Source organism: Poecilia reticulata, chromosome 15 (genome assembly GCF_904066995.2).
Source record: "Poecilia reticulata chromosome 15, P_reticulata-male-v2, whole genome shotgun sequence".
Taxonomy (NCBI): domain Eukaryota; kingdom Metazoa; phylum Chordata; class Actinopteri; order Cyprinodontiformes; family Poeciliidae; genus Poecilia; species Poecilia reticulata.
In genome coordinates this window covers 30,710,277-30,726,282 of record NC_088844.1, presented here as the reverse complement: position 1 = coordinate 30,726,282, position 16,006 = coordinate 30,710,277, and the positions used below count along the sequence as shown (strand labels likewise).

Here is a 16,006-nt window from a genome sequence, read left to right as displayed (position 1 = left end):
TATGCAGGGAGAAAACCTGGTCTGAAAATGTCTCCAGCTGCTGACTGGAGACAGAAAGCAGCTTCTCTCTGGCCTGATGCAGAGCTCCACGTCCAACATGCCGGTGAGAAACTCACTATTCCTTTACAAACTTAAACATTTAAAAATGTGCTGCATTAATGTGTCATCCCCTTTTCTTTAAAGTAATTAATTAATTATTTATTTATTTTGAGCCGGGGTCATGTTGATGTTACTGTGTGGCTCTTTCTTTTTTCCTTTTTTGTCTGAATTAAAATGAAAAATAACCAATAAAATAAAAGTGAACAAAAATAAATAAATAAATAAATAAATAAATTCTTCTTACATTTTCCCCATAAATGATCCAGAGATCATTTTCCTGCTGATTCTAACAGATTATTGTTATTCTATCTAATATTGAAGCAACTGGTTGATAAATATGATCCTCAGAGGAGGAATAAGAACCACTGAACTAAATCCTCCCTGTGTGTGTGTGTGTGTGTGTCCTATCTGTCTCTGTGTTGCCCTGTGACAGACTGGTCCCCTGTCCAGGTGACCTGTCCAGGTGACCTGTCCAGGTGACCCCGCCTCTCACCCAGAACCTTCGCTGGAGGGGCAGCAGCTCCTCCTGACCCCATTGAGGGACAAGAGTCTACAGAAAATGGATGGATGGATAAAACTGTAGACAGATGTAACCAGAGTTCTGGTCAGCTGGTCTGGTTCCGACCCGAGTTCTGATTGGTTCACCTTTCCCACCTGTTGTCCAGGTTAGAGGGCGGAGGGGCGGGGCCAGAGGAGAAAGGGGGCGGGGCTCCAGAGAGAGAGAAAGTGAGAGAGGGAGAGAGAGAGAGCGGTGGATAGCAGTCCTCTTCCTCCTCTTCCTCCTCTTCCTCCTCCGCCGCTGCCGCTGCTGGCCTCCCGCGGCTCCAGCTCCTCCTGTCGCACGCGCTCCGGACACACTGGCGATGTCCACGGTTCCCGCGTGGAGCGAGCCTGGCTCGGCTCAGCGGATCCAGGATCTGCACCTCCACGGAGCGGCCGGACCCACGGTGAGCAAGTTCACTGGGATCAGAGAAGAGGAGAGAGAAGGGGAGATGATGGAAGAGGATTGGATCAGGTTTAGATCATGATAATATCATGTTAATATCATGTTAATATCAGGTTTAGATCATGTTAATATCATGTTAATATCAGGTTTAGATCATGTTAATATCATGTTTAGATCATGTTAATATCATGTTTAGATCATGTTAATATCATGTTTAGATCATGTTAATATCAGGTTTAGATCATGTTAATATCAGGTTTAGATCATGTTAATATCATGTTAATATGTTTAGATCAGGTTTAGATCATGTTAATATCAGGTTTAGGTCATGTTAATATCAGGTTTAGATCATGTTAATATCAGGTTTAGATCATGTTAATATCATGTTAATATGTTTAGATCAGGTTTAGATCATGTTAATATCAGGTTTAGGTCATGTTAATATCAGGTTTAGATCATGTTAATATCAGGTTTAGATCATGTTAATATCATGTTAATATCATGTTTAGATCATGTTTAGATCATGTTTAGATCATGTTAATATCATGTTAATATGTTTAGATCAGGTTTAGATCATGTTAATATCAGGTTTAGATCATGTTAATATCATGTTAATATCATGTTTAGATCATGTTTAGATCATGTTTAGATCATGTTAATATCAGGTTTAGATCATGTTAATATCAGGTTTAGATCATGTTAATATCATGTTAATATCAGGTTTAGATCATGTTAATATCAGGTTTAGATCATGTTAATATCAGGTTTAGATCATGTTAATATCAGGTTTAGATCATGTTAATATCATGTTAATATCATGTTAATATCAGGTTTAGATCATGTTTAGATCATGTTTAGATCATGTTAATATCATGTTAATATGTTTAGATCAGGTTTAGATCATGTTAATATCAGGTTTAGATCATGTTAATATCATGTTAATATGTTTAGATCAGGTTTAGATCATGTTAATATCATGTTTAGATCATGTTAATATCAGGTTTAGATCATGTTAATATCATGTTTAGATCATGTTTAGATCAGGTTTAGATCATGTTAATATCATGTTAATATCATGTTAATATCATGTTAATATCAGGTTTAGATCATGTTAATATCATGTTAATATCATGTTAATATCAGGTTTAGATCATGTTAATATCATGTTAATATCATGTTAATATCATGTTAATATCATGTTTAGATCATGTTTCATGCCAGGCTGCAGGTTTTGATCAGATGAAATGATTTGATTCACTCTGACATCAGAGATCAGGAACTGAAGATCAGATTGAGTTTATTTAAATGAGGAAATGTTCCTTTAATATCCTGATGATTGATTGGTTATTGATCAGGAGCTTCAGATGTTTGGTTTCATTTTCTTTCTTTTTTTTTCAAGTTTATTTTTGTTTTAAATTGAGACAAAAGATAAAGGCAACAGAATAAAAACATAGTTAACGAAGGTACATCTGCTTTCTAATCACCTGGATCAGAACTTTAATCTACTGAACCGGACCAGTAGAACCGGACCAGTAGAGCTGGACCAGTAGAACCAGACCAGTAGAACCAGACCAGTAGAGCCGGACCAGTAGAGCTGGACCAGTAGAACCAGACCAGTAGAACCGGACCAGTAGAGCTGGACCAGTAGAGCTGGACCAGTAGAACCAGACCAGTAGAACCGGACCAGTAGAGCTGGACCAGTAGAGCTGGACCAGTAGAGCTGGACCAGTAGAACCGGACCAGTAGAGCTGGACCAGTAGAGCTGGACCAGTAGAACCAGACCAGAACCGGACCTGTAGAGCTGGACCAGTAGAACCGGACCAGAACCGGACCAGTAGAGCCGGACCAGTAGAACCGGACCAGTAGAGCCGGACCAGTAGAGCTGGACCAGTAGAGCTGGACCAGTAGAACCAGACCAGAACCAGACCAGTAGAGCTGGACCAGTAGAACCAGACCAGAACCAGACCAGTAGAGCTGGACCAGTAGAACTGGACCTGCTCATTGAGCTGAATCGCCTGTATTCAGAGTTGTTGGTTCTCAGGTTCTGTCTCTCTGGGTTTCCTCCTCTTGTTGCTCAGTGGGTCCAGTTTGGGTTTTCCTTGTTGCTCCAGAACCTCCAGAACCTGCAGAACTCTGGGTTCAGGCTGTCCTCTGCAGCCTCTGCTCTCTTATTGACGTTTGTTCTCAGAACATCAGTCGATGCTTTGCTGCTGCTCAGCTTCCTGCCAACTTTCCACTGCCTGGCTGCTGGTTCTGGTTCTGTTCTGGTTATTTGGACCAGCAGGTCTGAATGTGAACTTTATCAATAATTCTGTTTAAAAGGATAAACATTCACCCTGTCTTTCGGTCACGACTTGAACATCGGTGCTGATTCAGGTGCTGAATTTCCTGATGAGGGCTAAATGGGCAGCTGCCCAGGGCGGCGTTAGACAGGGGCGTCTGAGAAATAGAAAGTAAAACATCTTATCCCGGTTGTTTCTGAATGTTTTGCTGGTATATGTGCAGCAGTGGAGTGGGTCCTGCTGAGTACCTGGACGTTAGGGTGATTGCCTCAGGGCGGCAGGAAGAGGGGCACCATTTCTTAGCCATATTTCATATAAATGATGTAACTGGTTCTCACCACTAGCTAAAAAGTTAGCTGTGGAAAGTTAAAAGGAAAGTTGTATTTCCTTTTAATTCACGTAAAGCACTTTGAATTGCCTTGTTGCTGGAAATGTGCTACATGAATAAAATTACCTTAACTGTGCTAATGCTAATGCGCTAATCAAACATTACTTCTGCTGGCATTAAGGTGCTACAACAACCTGGCATAGAGTGGAAGCTAATGCTAAAGCGCTAAATTTAACCACGTTGTTACCCACCAAGTGTCACAAGGAGAACGTGAAGAGAGGAAATGGAACGGCTGCGTAAACACATTTCAAAATAAGAGCATCAATATAAACCTCTAGCTACGTGAAGAGTAATTAAACACAGATGTCAAACTCTATTCAACTGAAAACTTTCTAATCAACTGAATAAATTAGCGCTTTAGAATTTATGCTGAAAAATTAACGTAGAGGAAGCTAAATGTGTATAAAGTTATAAAAACGCTAAGCGAAAAATTAGCTCCACTATTAGCAAATTAACTGTTAGCACCATTAGCAAACAATACATTGTTCAGGTTGGAGCAGATATTTATGACAGTAAACATCCTGCTGCCTGCAGACGCTTGTGGTCCGGTCCAACATGACCAGAACTGAACCGGTCCAACATGACCAGAACTGAACCGGTTCAACATGACCAGAACTGAACCGGTCCAACATGACCAGACGGTCCAACATGAGCAGAACTGAACCGGTCCAACATGACCAGACGGTCCAACATGAGCAGAACTGAACCGGTCCAACATGACCAGAACTGAACCGGTCCAACATGACCAGAACTGAACCGGTCCAAAATGACCAGAACTGAACCGGTCCAACATGACCAGAACTGAACCGGTCCAAAATGACCAGAACTGAACCGGTCCAACATGACCAGAACTGAACCGGTCCAAAATGACCAGAACTGAACCGGTCCAACATGAGCAGAACTGAACCGGTCCAACATGACCAGAACTGAACCGGTCCAAAATGACCAGAACTGAACCGGTCCAACATGACCAGAACTGAACCGGTCCAAAATGACCAGAACTGAACCGGTCCAACATGACCAGAACTGAACCGGTCCAACATGACCAGAACTGAACCGGTCCAACATGACCAGAACTGAACCGGTCCAAAATGACCAGAACTGAACCGGTCCAGAACTGAACCGGTCCAACATGACCAGAACTGAACCGGTCCAACATGACCAGAACTGAACCGGTCCAACATGACCAGAACTGAACCGGTGCAGAACTGAACCGGTCCAACATGACCAGAACTGAACCGGTCCAACATGACCAGAACTGAACCGGTCCAACATGACCAGAACTGAACCGGTCCAACATGACCAGAACTGAACCGGTCCAAAATGACCAGAACTGAACCGGTCCAGAACTGAACCGGTCCAACATGACCAGAACTGAACCGGTCCAACATGACCAGAACTGAACCGGTCCAACATGACCAGAACTGAACCGGTCCAACATGACCAGAACTGAACCGGTCCAACATGACCAGAACTGAACCGGTCCAACATGACCAGAACTGAACCGGTCCAACATGAGCAGAACTGAACCGGTTCAACATGAGCAGAACTGAACCGGTCCAACATGACCAGAACTGAACCGGTCCAACATGACCAGAACTGAACCGGTCCAACATGACCAGAACTGAACCGGTCCAGAACTGAACCGGTCCAACATGAGCAGAACTGAACCGGTCCAAAATGACCAGAACTGAACCGGTCCAACATGACCAGAACTGAACCGGTCCAAAATGACCAGAACTGAACCGGTCCAACATGACCAGAACTGAACCGGTCCAACATGACCAGAACTGAACCGGTCCAACATGACCAGAACTGAACCGGTTCAACATGAGCAGAACTGAACCGGTCCAACATGACCAGAACTGAACCGGTCCAAAATGACCAGAACTGAACCGGTCCAGAACTGAACCGGTCCAACATGAGCAGAACTGAACCGGTCCAACATGACCAGAACTGAACCGGTTCAACATGACCAGAACTGAACCGGTCCAACATGACCAGAACTGAACCGGTCCAACATGACCAGAACTGAACCGGTCCAACATGACCAGAACTGAACCGGTCCAAAATGACCAGAACTGAACCGGTCCAACATGACCAGAACTGAACCGGTCCAACATGACCAGAACTGAACCGGTCCAACATGACCAGAACTGAACCGGTCCAAAATGACCAGAACTGAACCGGTCCAACATGACCAGAACTGAACCGGTCCAACATGACCAGAACTGAACCGGTCCAGAACTGAACCGGTCCAACATGACCAGAACTGAACCGGTCCAACATGACCAGAACTGAACCGGTCCAAAATGACCAGAACTGAACCGGTCCAGAACTGAACCGGTCCAACATGACCAGAACTGAACCGGTCCAACATGACCAGAACTGAACCGGTCCAACATGACCAGAACTGAACCGGTCCAAAATGACCAGAACTGAACCGGTCCAAAATGACCAGAACTGAACCGGTCCAACATGACCAGAACTGAACCGGTCCAACATGACCAGAACTGAACCGGTCCAAAATGACCAGAACTGAACCGGTCCAACATGACCAGAACTGAACCGGTCCAACATGACCAGACGGTCCAACATGACCAGAACTGAACCGGTCCAACATGACCAGACGGTCCAACATGACCAGAACTGAACCGGTCCAACATGACCAGAACTGAACCGGTCCAACATGACCAGAACTGAACCGGTCCAACATGACCAGAACTGAACCGGTCCAACATGACCAGAACTGAACCGGTCCAACATGACCAGAACTGAACCGGTCCAAAATGACCAGAACTGAACCGGTCCAACATGACCAGAACTGAACCGGTCCAAAATGACCAGAACTGAACCGGTCCAACATGACCAGAACTGAACCGGTCCAACATGACCAGAACTGAACCGGTCCAACATGACCAGAACTGAACCGGTCCAACATGACCAGAACTGAACCGGTCCAACATGACCAGAACTGAACCGGTTCAACATGACCAGAACTGAACCGGTCCAACATGACCGACCAGAACTGAACCGGTCCAAAATGACCAGAACTGAACCGGTTCAACATGACCAGAACTGAACCGGTCCAACATGACCAGAACTGAACCGGTCCAAAATGACCAGAACTGAACCGGTCCAACATGACCAGAACTGAACAGGTCCAACATGACCAGAACTGAACCGGTCCAACATGACCAGAACTGAACCGGTCCAACATGACCGACCAGAACTGAACCGGTCCAAAATGACCAGATCTGAACCGGTCCAACATGACCAGAACTGAACCGGTCCAACATGACCAGAACTGAACCGGTCCAACATGACCAGAACTGAACCGGTTCAACATGACCAGAACTGAACCGGTCCAACATGACCAGAACTGAACCGGTCCAACATGACCAGAACTGAACCGGTCCAGAACTGAACCGGTCCAACATGACCAGAACTGAACCGGTCCAACATGACCAGAACTGAACCGGTCCAACATGACCAGAACTGAACCGGTCCAGAACGAACGGTCCAACATGACCAGAACTGAACCGGTCCAACATGACCAGAACTGAACCGGTCCAACATGACCAGAACTGAACCGGTCCAGAACTGAACCGGTCCAACATGACCAGAACTGAACCGGTCCAACATGACCAGAACTGAACCGGTCCAACATGACCAGAACTGAACCGGTCCAAAATGACCAGAACTGAACCGGTCCAGAACTGAACCGGTCCAACATGACCAGAACTGAACCGGTCCAACATGACCAGAACTGAACCGGTCCAAAATGACCAGATCTGAACCGGTTCAACATGACCAGAACTGAACCGGTCCAACATGACCGACCAGAACTGAACCGGTCCAAAATGACCAGAACTGAACCGGTCCAACATGACCAGAACTGAACCGGTCCAACATGACCAGAACTGAACCGGTTCAACATGACCAGAACTGAACCGGTCCAACATGACCAGAACTGAACCGGTCCAACATGACCAGAACTGAACCGGTTCAACATGACCAGAACTGAACCGGTCCAACATGACCAGAACTGAACCGGTCCAAAATGACCAGAACTGAACCGGTCCAACATGACCAGAACTGAACCGGTCCAACATGACCAGAACTGAACCGGTTCAACATGACCAGAACTGAACCGGTCCAACATGACCAGAACTGAACCGGTCCAACATGACCAGAACTGAACCGGTCCAGAACTGAACCGGTCCAACATGACCAGAACTGAACCGGTCCAACATGACCAGAACTGAACCGGTCCAACATGACCAGAACTGAACCGGTCCAAAATGACCAGAACTGAACCGGTCCAGAACTGAACCGGTCCAACATGACCAGAACTGAACCGGTCCAACATGACCAGAACTGAACCGGTCCAAAATGACCAGATCTGAACCGGTCCAACATGACCAGAACTGAACCGGTCCAACATGACCAGAACTGAACCGGTCCAAAATGACCAGAACTGAACCGGTCCAACATGACCAGAACTGAACCGGTCCAACATGACCAGAACTGAACCGGTTCAACATGAGCAGAACTGAACCGGTCCAACATGAGCAGAACTGAACCGGTCCAAAATGACCAGAACTGAACCGGTCCAACATGACCAGAACTGAACCGGTCCAAAATGACCAGAACTGAACCGGTCCAACATGACCAGAACTGAACCGGTTCAACATGAGCAGAACTGAACCGGTCCAACATGACCAGAACTGAACCGGTTCTGACTCAGAGAGGTTCTTAGTTTGACAATCCTCAGGCAGATCAGAGCGATTTATAATTTCTCTGCTGGCATCTGGAAAACAACCTGTGAAAACAAAAATCTCAAAACTGTTGAGTTACCTAGCAACCCCGAGCCAAGTCCAGCCCGTCACCTGGCAACCAGGTGGAGCTCCGCCCACCTCCCTCCTGACGCTAAGCTATCGCCGCAATGGCGGTCGGAGAAGGAAAATGTTGTTTTACCGGCTGTAATACAGATTCCAGTTATTTTCTCCCAGTTACGGAGAATAGAGCCGCGTCGCTTCGTTTCAAGCAGAAACATTTGCTTGAAATTTGCGATGTTTAAAAGAAAGTTGTAGTTTATCAGATGAGTTCAGGAAGGATGAAAAGTGTCAACATGGCAGCTTCTGTTCCAACTAATCTGCGGATGATGTGAGTTTGTGATGATCTGTTGAATAGTTTTGTTGTTCGGCATGAACATTATTTGTCAGTTAGCATAAGCTAACGCTGAATGCTAGCCTGTGTTAGTCCCATTTCTGACGTCACGTCAGAAATATGACGTCACTCACAATATAACTGCTGTCGAGTTAAACTGTGTATTTGTGAAAACATGTCTGACACCCGGACGTCACCGACACGTTTTTTAAACTTATTTTTTATTGTTTTACATATTGAGAGAAGTGCTTCTCCTCTCATTTATTTTGAAAAACGGTTTTGTTCTGAATTATTGTGCTAGATGTAATGAACATGTTTTGTTTAGGCCATTTAGACCTTAAAGCCGGACTTCCTGCTTCACTTCAGGCATCGTTTCTAAAATGGCCGCCTGTAATAATTTGCTGATATTTGATGCAGCTCCAGTTGTTCACATCAGAGCTGCTTTAATCATCCGGTGCTCGGGTTCTGGTTCTGGTTCTGCCCACATTCCTTCATGGCTGCGGCTTATTTCAGGGTCGCTGTGTCAGCAGCAGTGAGGCGTGAAGGTTCTGGGCTTTTCTTCTACTGCTCACCAGTTAAACCAGTTAAAAGTTCTGAACTGGACCTTATCTAATAAAACAGGTGATTGAGGCTGACCTTCCAGCGTTGTGCCAGTAGGAGGCGCCATTGTGGCTGCTGACCCAGAGAAGACAAGCAGGCGGTTCCGACCCGTTGGACCTGCCGGTCCTCCATCTATGGAGCGGTTTGAGCTCACATTCCTGCAGCCTGAGCGGCGCGTTAACCCGCCGGGTCGGCTGCTGCACCGGACCGGGAGGTCTCCGTGGAAACGGGAAGATTAGCCACGGTTTACTGCAGAACCCTCTGATCAGCCGCCGAGGTCCTAGTTAAAGCAAACATGTTGATTTTCATTTTACAACCCAGATCTGAAAAGTGTGGAGTGCATCTGCTTCCAGTCTGGGTCCAGAACTCTGTAGAACCTCCTCCAGTACAGAGAGGTGTGTTCTGATTGGCCAGCAGTTTGTTGCCATGTTTTACAGAAATGTGGATGTTTCCTTCAACTGGTCGACTTCCTGTATCCGGGTTTATCTCCGTTTGTCCAGCTTGGTGAGGAATTCTGAACATTTTTAGGATTCTAAACTAAATAACTCCAAAGATGGCTGAAAACTCATCACCTGCAGACAGGTGGCGCTCTCTCTGTGAAAACAAAATGGAGGATGCAGAAAGATGGTGGAGAAAACACTTCAGTGTTTCTGTCTGTTGTTCAGATCATGAGGATCTTCTGCTCACCGATCGAAGCAGGAATCGTTTTAAATCAAAGATCTTATTCAAAATGTCAGGCGGGAAAATGTTCCCTCAGCAGGGGAAGTAGAAGCTGCTAATGTCTGCTAGCACTAGCTAACCTGTTCAACTGACAGATGTTGTAGTGCATGGCGCCCCTTTCTGCTGAAACTGTTGGAAAACGTCTGAAACCGTTGGAAAACGTCTGAAACTGTCGGAAAACGTCTGAAACTGTCGGAAAACGTCTGAAAGTGTCGGAAAACGTCTGAAAGTGTTGGAAAACGTCTGAAACTGTTGGAAAACGTCTGAAACCGTTGGAAAACGTCTGAAACCGTTGGAAAACGTCTGAAACTGTCGGAAAACGTCTGAAACTGTCGGAAAACGTCTGAAACCGTTGGAAAACGTCTGAAACTGTCGGAAAACGTCTGAAACTGTCGGAAAACGTCTGAAAGTGTCGGAAAACGTCTGAAAGTGTTGGAAAACGTCTGAAACTGTTGGAAAACGTCTGAAACCGTTGGAAAATGTCTGAAACCGTTGAAAAACGTCTGAAACTGTCGGAAAACGTCTGAAACTGTCGGAAAACGTCTGAAACTGTTGGAAAACGTCTGAAACCGTTGGAAAACGTCTGAAAGTGTCGGAAAACGTCTGAAACTGTCGGAAAACGTCTGAAAGTGTTGGAAAACGTCTGAAAGTGTTGGAAAACGTCTGAAAGTGTTGGAAAACGTCTGAAACTGTTGGAAAACGTCTGAAACCGTTGGAAAACGTCTGAAACTGTCGGAAAACGTCTGAAACTGTCGGAAAACGTCTGAAACTGTTGGAAAACGTCTGAAACCGTTGGAAAACGTCTGAAACTGTCGGAAAACGTCTGAAACTGTCGGAAAACGTCTGAAAGTGTCGGAAAACGTCTGAAAGTGTTGGAAAACGTCTGAAACTGTTGGAAAACGTCTGAAACCGTTGGAAAATGTCTGAAACCGTTGGAAAACGTCTGAAACTGTCGGAAAACGTCTGAAACTGTCGGAAAACGTCTGAAACTGTTGGAAAACGTCTGAAACCGTTGGAAAACGTCTGAAAGTGTCGGAAAACGTCTGAAACTGTCGGAAAACGTCTGAAAGTGTTGGAAATCGTTGCACTGCCTGCAGGACGAGCTCCTCTGTCTCTCTAGCGTTCTGGCTGCTGTGTCGCTCTGCGTCTCGCTGACCTTTTACCTTCTGTCCAGCAGTCAGGACGGATTAGGAAACCTCTGGGCAAAGACAGCAGAGGGCCCGACCCGCTGAGACGGGAACATCCAGAACAGAACCGGGTCGGAGCGGGATGTTTGACCCAAACAGAACCAAACAATCTGATTATTGAAAATAATTTATTACTTTAAAACTGAAAGTATTTGAAATGAAAACCGACTCTAATCCTAATCTGACCTCAGATTAGACCAGATTTAAATCACAAGTTTTCACGCCTCCACAGAAAACCTGACGACTTTATTTGATCAGTTAAAGTTGTGAAACCTGAGTTTAGTTTTGAAATTCCAGAATAACCAGTTAAACATCTGGATGAAGCAGCAGCGCCACAGCTGGTCCTGAGGCGGGACGGGAGGAAGATGATGTGAGGAAGACGATGCTGTCGCCGCATGTTGAGCCTCGCCACTGGTTGCTAGGATACCAAGGTTACAGGCTCTGCCTGGATTTATTGCATTCAGGGCCTGCGTGTAAATCTGACGTCTGACCGGCTGGAGGACCGACTGCAGCGCCTGAGAGGCCGAGGATGAAGAGGACATCTTCATCAGTTGATCAGCTTATCAATGTTTTTCTGAATCGTTCTGAGAAGCAGAGACGTATGCAAACTTCTGACCCGGCGGATCGGCTGGTGAGAGATGGCGGTTGGTTAACGACGGCGGGTCTGGTGGGGGAGACATGAGCAGCAGAGTGCAGAGCTGATCAATCTGATGATCAGATCATCAGTAATTAACTCCGACTGCTGAAGGTCAATCAGCTCCTGATGAGGTCAGCAGACATCAGAGGGAAACAGACGGAGATTAGAACCGTCTGCAGATCAGAAGGAAAAATTAATCACAGCAGATTCTTCAGAGTAACGATCAGATCTGTCCAGCAGGAAGTTTACCAACTGAACAAAACTAAACTTCGACTGACAGCCTGAGGGTTTCAGCTGGATGAAGCTAGCTTTGATGCTGTTTCTCCTCCAGGTGGCGATGTAGCCTCAGCTAGCTGTAACGCTGTGTTTGTCCACCAGGTGGCGATGTAGCCTCAGCTAGCTGTAACTCTGTTTCTCCTCCAGGTGGATGTAGCCTCAGCTAGCTGTAACGCTGTGTTTCTCCTCCAGGTGGCGATGTAGCCTCAGCTAGCTGTAACTCTGTTTCTCCTCCAGGTGGCGAGGTAGCCTCAGCTAGCTGTAACTCTGTTTCTCCTCCAGGTGGCGATGTAGCCTCAGCTAGCTGTAACGCTGTGTTGTGGTGATGTCTCACTGCTGTACTCTGTTTCCCCAGGTGGCGATGTAGCCTCAGCTAGCTGTAACTCTGTTTCTCCTCCAGGTGGCGATGTAGCCTCAGCTAGCTGTAAGCTGTGTTGTCCCCAGGTGGCGATGTAGCCTCAGCTACTGTACTCTGTTCTCCTCCAGGTGGCGATGTAGCCTCAGCTAGCTGTAACGCTGTGTTTCTCCTCCAGGTGGCGATGTAGCCGCAGCTAGCTGTAACGCTGTGTTTGTCCACCAGGTGGCGATGTAGCCTCAGCTAGCTGTAACTCTGTTTCTCCTCCAGGTGGCGATGTAGCCTCAGCTAGCTGTAACGCTGTGTTTCTCCTCCAGGTGGCGATGTAGCCTCAGCTAGCTGTAACGCTGTGTTTCTCCTCCAGGTGGCGATGGCGGCTCCGCCCCCCCAGCCGTTCCCCACTGTGGACGTCCCTGACCACGCCCACTACACCATCGGCTCCGTCATCCTGGCCATCGGCATCACGGGCGTGGTCGGGAACTTCCTGGTGATCTACGCCTTCTGCAGGTAGAGGGAACATTTCCTGCGACCAAATATGGCCAAACCTGACCGGTGGTTAATGAAGGCCGTCAAAACGTTTACATTATAATTTAAACGTTTGATCACCTGCTTGGTTTAATAAACTAATCATTTCATAATTACACAGCGAAACAGGAAGCTGAATGTTTTTATAGATAAAGAATTTAGTGTTTGTCACAACTTTATTTTTCTACTTGCCTATTAAATTTTTGTTTTTCTCTTTGAAATTATCTAATTTAAACTAAATTTGGAGTATTTGTTTCACTAAAAAAGAAAAGAAGAGTTTAGATCTGAAGGAATTTAAGTGTGAAAATTAAAAGGAGTCATTTCCTCTAACAGAAAATACCTAAAAATCTGATTACCTCAGAAAAGCCCAGATATCAGAGATGTGTTGCTAACAGCTAGCAGCTAGCTCCTCTGTGCAGCGGCTCTAACGGAGCCTGTAGAGCTGCTGTTGCCCCTCCTACACTTTGGACTGAACCATTGTTCTAATAATGGTGGGGGGACCTAAAAATGTATTATTACTCATTTCTGAGATAAATGGCAGATTCTTTGTTTCTTTTGCCTTTTCATATTGATATTATTTAAATGCAAACGTTTCTTCAATGATTTTTTTTAGGGGGGGCATTTCTAGACTTTTCCAAGCCTGGGGGGTCCGGGCCCCCGACCCTCCTCTAGATTTACGCCCATGTGTGTTAGTGAACAGGTGTTTGTTCTGTTAACGAGTCGCCGATCCAGAATCCTTCCATCAGATCCACGAACCGAGTTCATCCCAGAAACAATCTGGAAACCTGAAATATTCACGTTAATACTGTTACATTTACATGTTTAAAGCTAAAAAATGATGAAAAGAGTTAAAATAAATGTATCTAAATATAAAAATGGATCAGATCTGCTGTTATTGATCTGGTTTGATTTGTGTCTTTTTTTTCTTCAAAGAAATATTTTATTTTTGCAGATAAACTTATAAAACTGGTTTGGCAGAAATCCTGAATTTAACCTGGAATACGGAGCTAAATCAACACCAAAAATGTTGCAGCATTCCTGGGAAAAAATAATAATTTAAGGAAAATTTCCACGTTTTGTTCTTAAAAATAAAAAAGTATATTTATTTTATCCAATCTGTAAAGTTAAAATTATTTTATTGTAAATACATTTCTGTAGTTTTCAGTTCAACATCAAAGCTCTGTATTCGGTTTTAACGTAAATTTTCATCTATTTCTTGAAACGATAAACATTTCAGGATTTTTGGTCAAAACCTTTAAATTCAGCCAAAATTCTGCTGAAAATATGAATAAGTTCATATGATTGAGTGAGAACGTTCATTAAAACAAACTGTTAAAACCAAATGAAACATTTTCAAAACCGTTTAAATCTGTAAATATTTCCCTAACAGCGTAGCGGCGCCCCCTGCTGGCATAAACGTGCAATAATATGATGCAAGAAAAGTTTTAATTCCTTTCTTTATTGTTTTTTAGTTTAAATTTGTGTAAATTTTGTTTTGCATGTTGTACTTGTTGTTTACTTCCTGCAGGAGCCGCAGCCTGCGCACGCCGGCCAACATGTTCATCATCAACCTGGCCGTCACCGACCTGCTGATGTGCCTCACCCAGTCGCCCGTCTTCTTCACCACCAGCATGAACAGGAGGTGGATCTTTGGGGAGAGAGGTAACCGTGGCAACCAGGGAGGGCCCTTCGGCCAACACCAGGGGGCGCTACAGAGCGGAGGAGTTCACGTCTCATGAACGACTCTGGGTCATTTTCCAGTCATTTATAAAGATTTTAGCCGTTTCTGCATTTTCTGCCAGATATTTGTCATTTGGTCGCCATGGTTACAGAGCTGACGGCTCAACATGGCGCCGGATGGAGAGCAGTTACAGAGGCGGAACACCAGGGGGCGACAAACTAGAGCCACTTCCCCTCACTGGTTCCTGACTGGTTCCTCACTGGTTCCTGATTGGTTCCTGACTGGTTCCTGACTGGTTCCTTACTGGTTCCTGACTGGTTCCTCAGTCGTTCCTGACTGGTTCCTCACTCGTTCCTGATTGGTTCCTGACTGGTTCCTCAGTCGTTCCTGACTGGTTCCTCACTGGTTCCTGACTGGTTCCTGACTGGTTCCTCACTGGTTCCTGACTGGTTCCTCACTGGTTCCTCACTGGTTCCTGATTGGTTCCTGACTGGTTCCTCACTGGTTCCTGACTGGTTCCTCACTGGTTCCTGACTGGTTCCTCACTGGTTCCTGATTGGTTCCTGACTGGTTCCTCACTGGTTCCTGACTGGTTCCTGACTGGTTCCTCACTGGTTCCTGACTGGTTCCTCACTGGTTCCTGACTGGTTCCTGACTGGTTCCTGACTGGTTCCTGATTGGTTCCTGATTGGTTCCTGACTGGTTCCTGACTGGTTCCTCACTGGTTCCTGATTGGTTCCTGACTGGTTCCTCACTGGTTCCTGATTGGTTCCTGACTGGTTCCTCACTGGTTCCTGATTGGTTCCTGACTGGTTCCTCACTCGTTCCTCACTGGTTCCTCACTCATTCCTCACTGGTTCCTGACTCGTTCCTCACTCCTTCCTCACTGGTTCCTGACTGGTTCCTGATTGGTTCCAGACTGGTTCCTCACTCCTTCCTCACTGGTTCCTGACTGGTTCCTCACTGGTTCCTGACTGGTTCCTCACTGATTCATGACTGGTTCCTCACTGGTTCCTGATTGGTTCCTGACTGGTTCCTCACTGGTTCCTGACTGGTTCCTCACTGATTCATGACTGGTTCCTCACTGGTTCCTGATTGGTTCCTGACTGGTTTCTGACTGGTTCCTGATTGGTTCCTG

General features: G+C 45.8%; 1 protein-coding gene across 2 annotated transcripts in view; it reads left to right on the top strand.

Annotated features, from left to right (window-relative positions):
* The first annotated feature begins 947 nt into the window (after positions 1–947).
* Positions 948–16,006, top strand: part of LOC145555122 (melanopsin-A-like) — a 23,895-nt gene continuing 8,836 nt past the window's right edge. Inside the window, exons 1-3 of one of the 2 annotated variants that reach the window (XM_081616503.1) lie at positions 948–1,046; positions 13,027–13,169; positions 14,716–14,849. In XM_081616503.1, the coding sequence (XP_081472629.1) occupies positions 963–1,046; positions 13,027–13,169; positions 14,716–14,849 (361 nt within the window). In that variant the 5' untranslated portion in view covers positions 948–962. Of the gene's footprint in view, positions 1,047–8,728; positions 8,885–13,026; positions 13,170–14,715; positions 14,850–16,006 lie in introns of those variants that run through there. The other variant, XM_081616504.1, reaches the window with a different exon arrangement.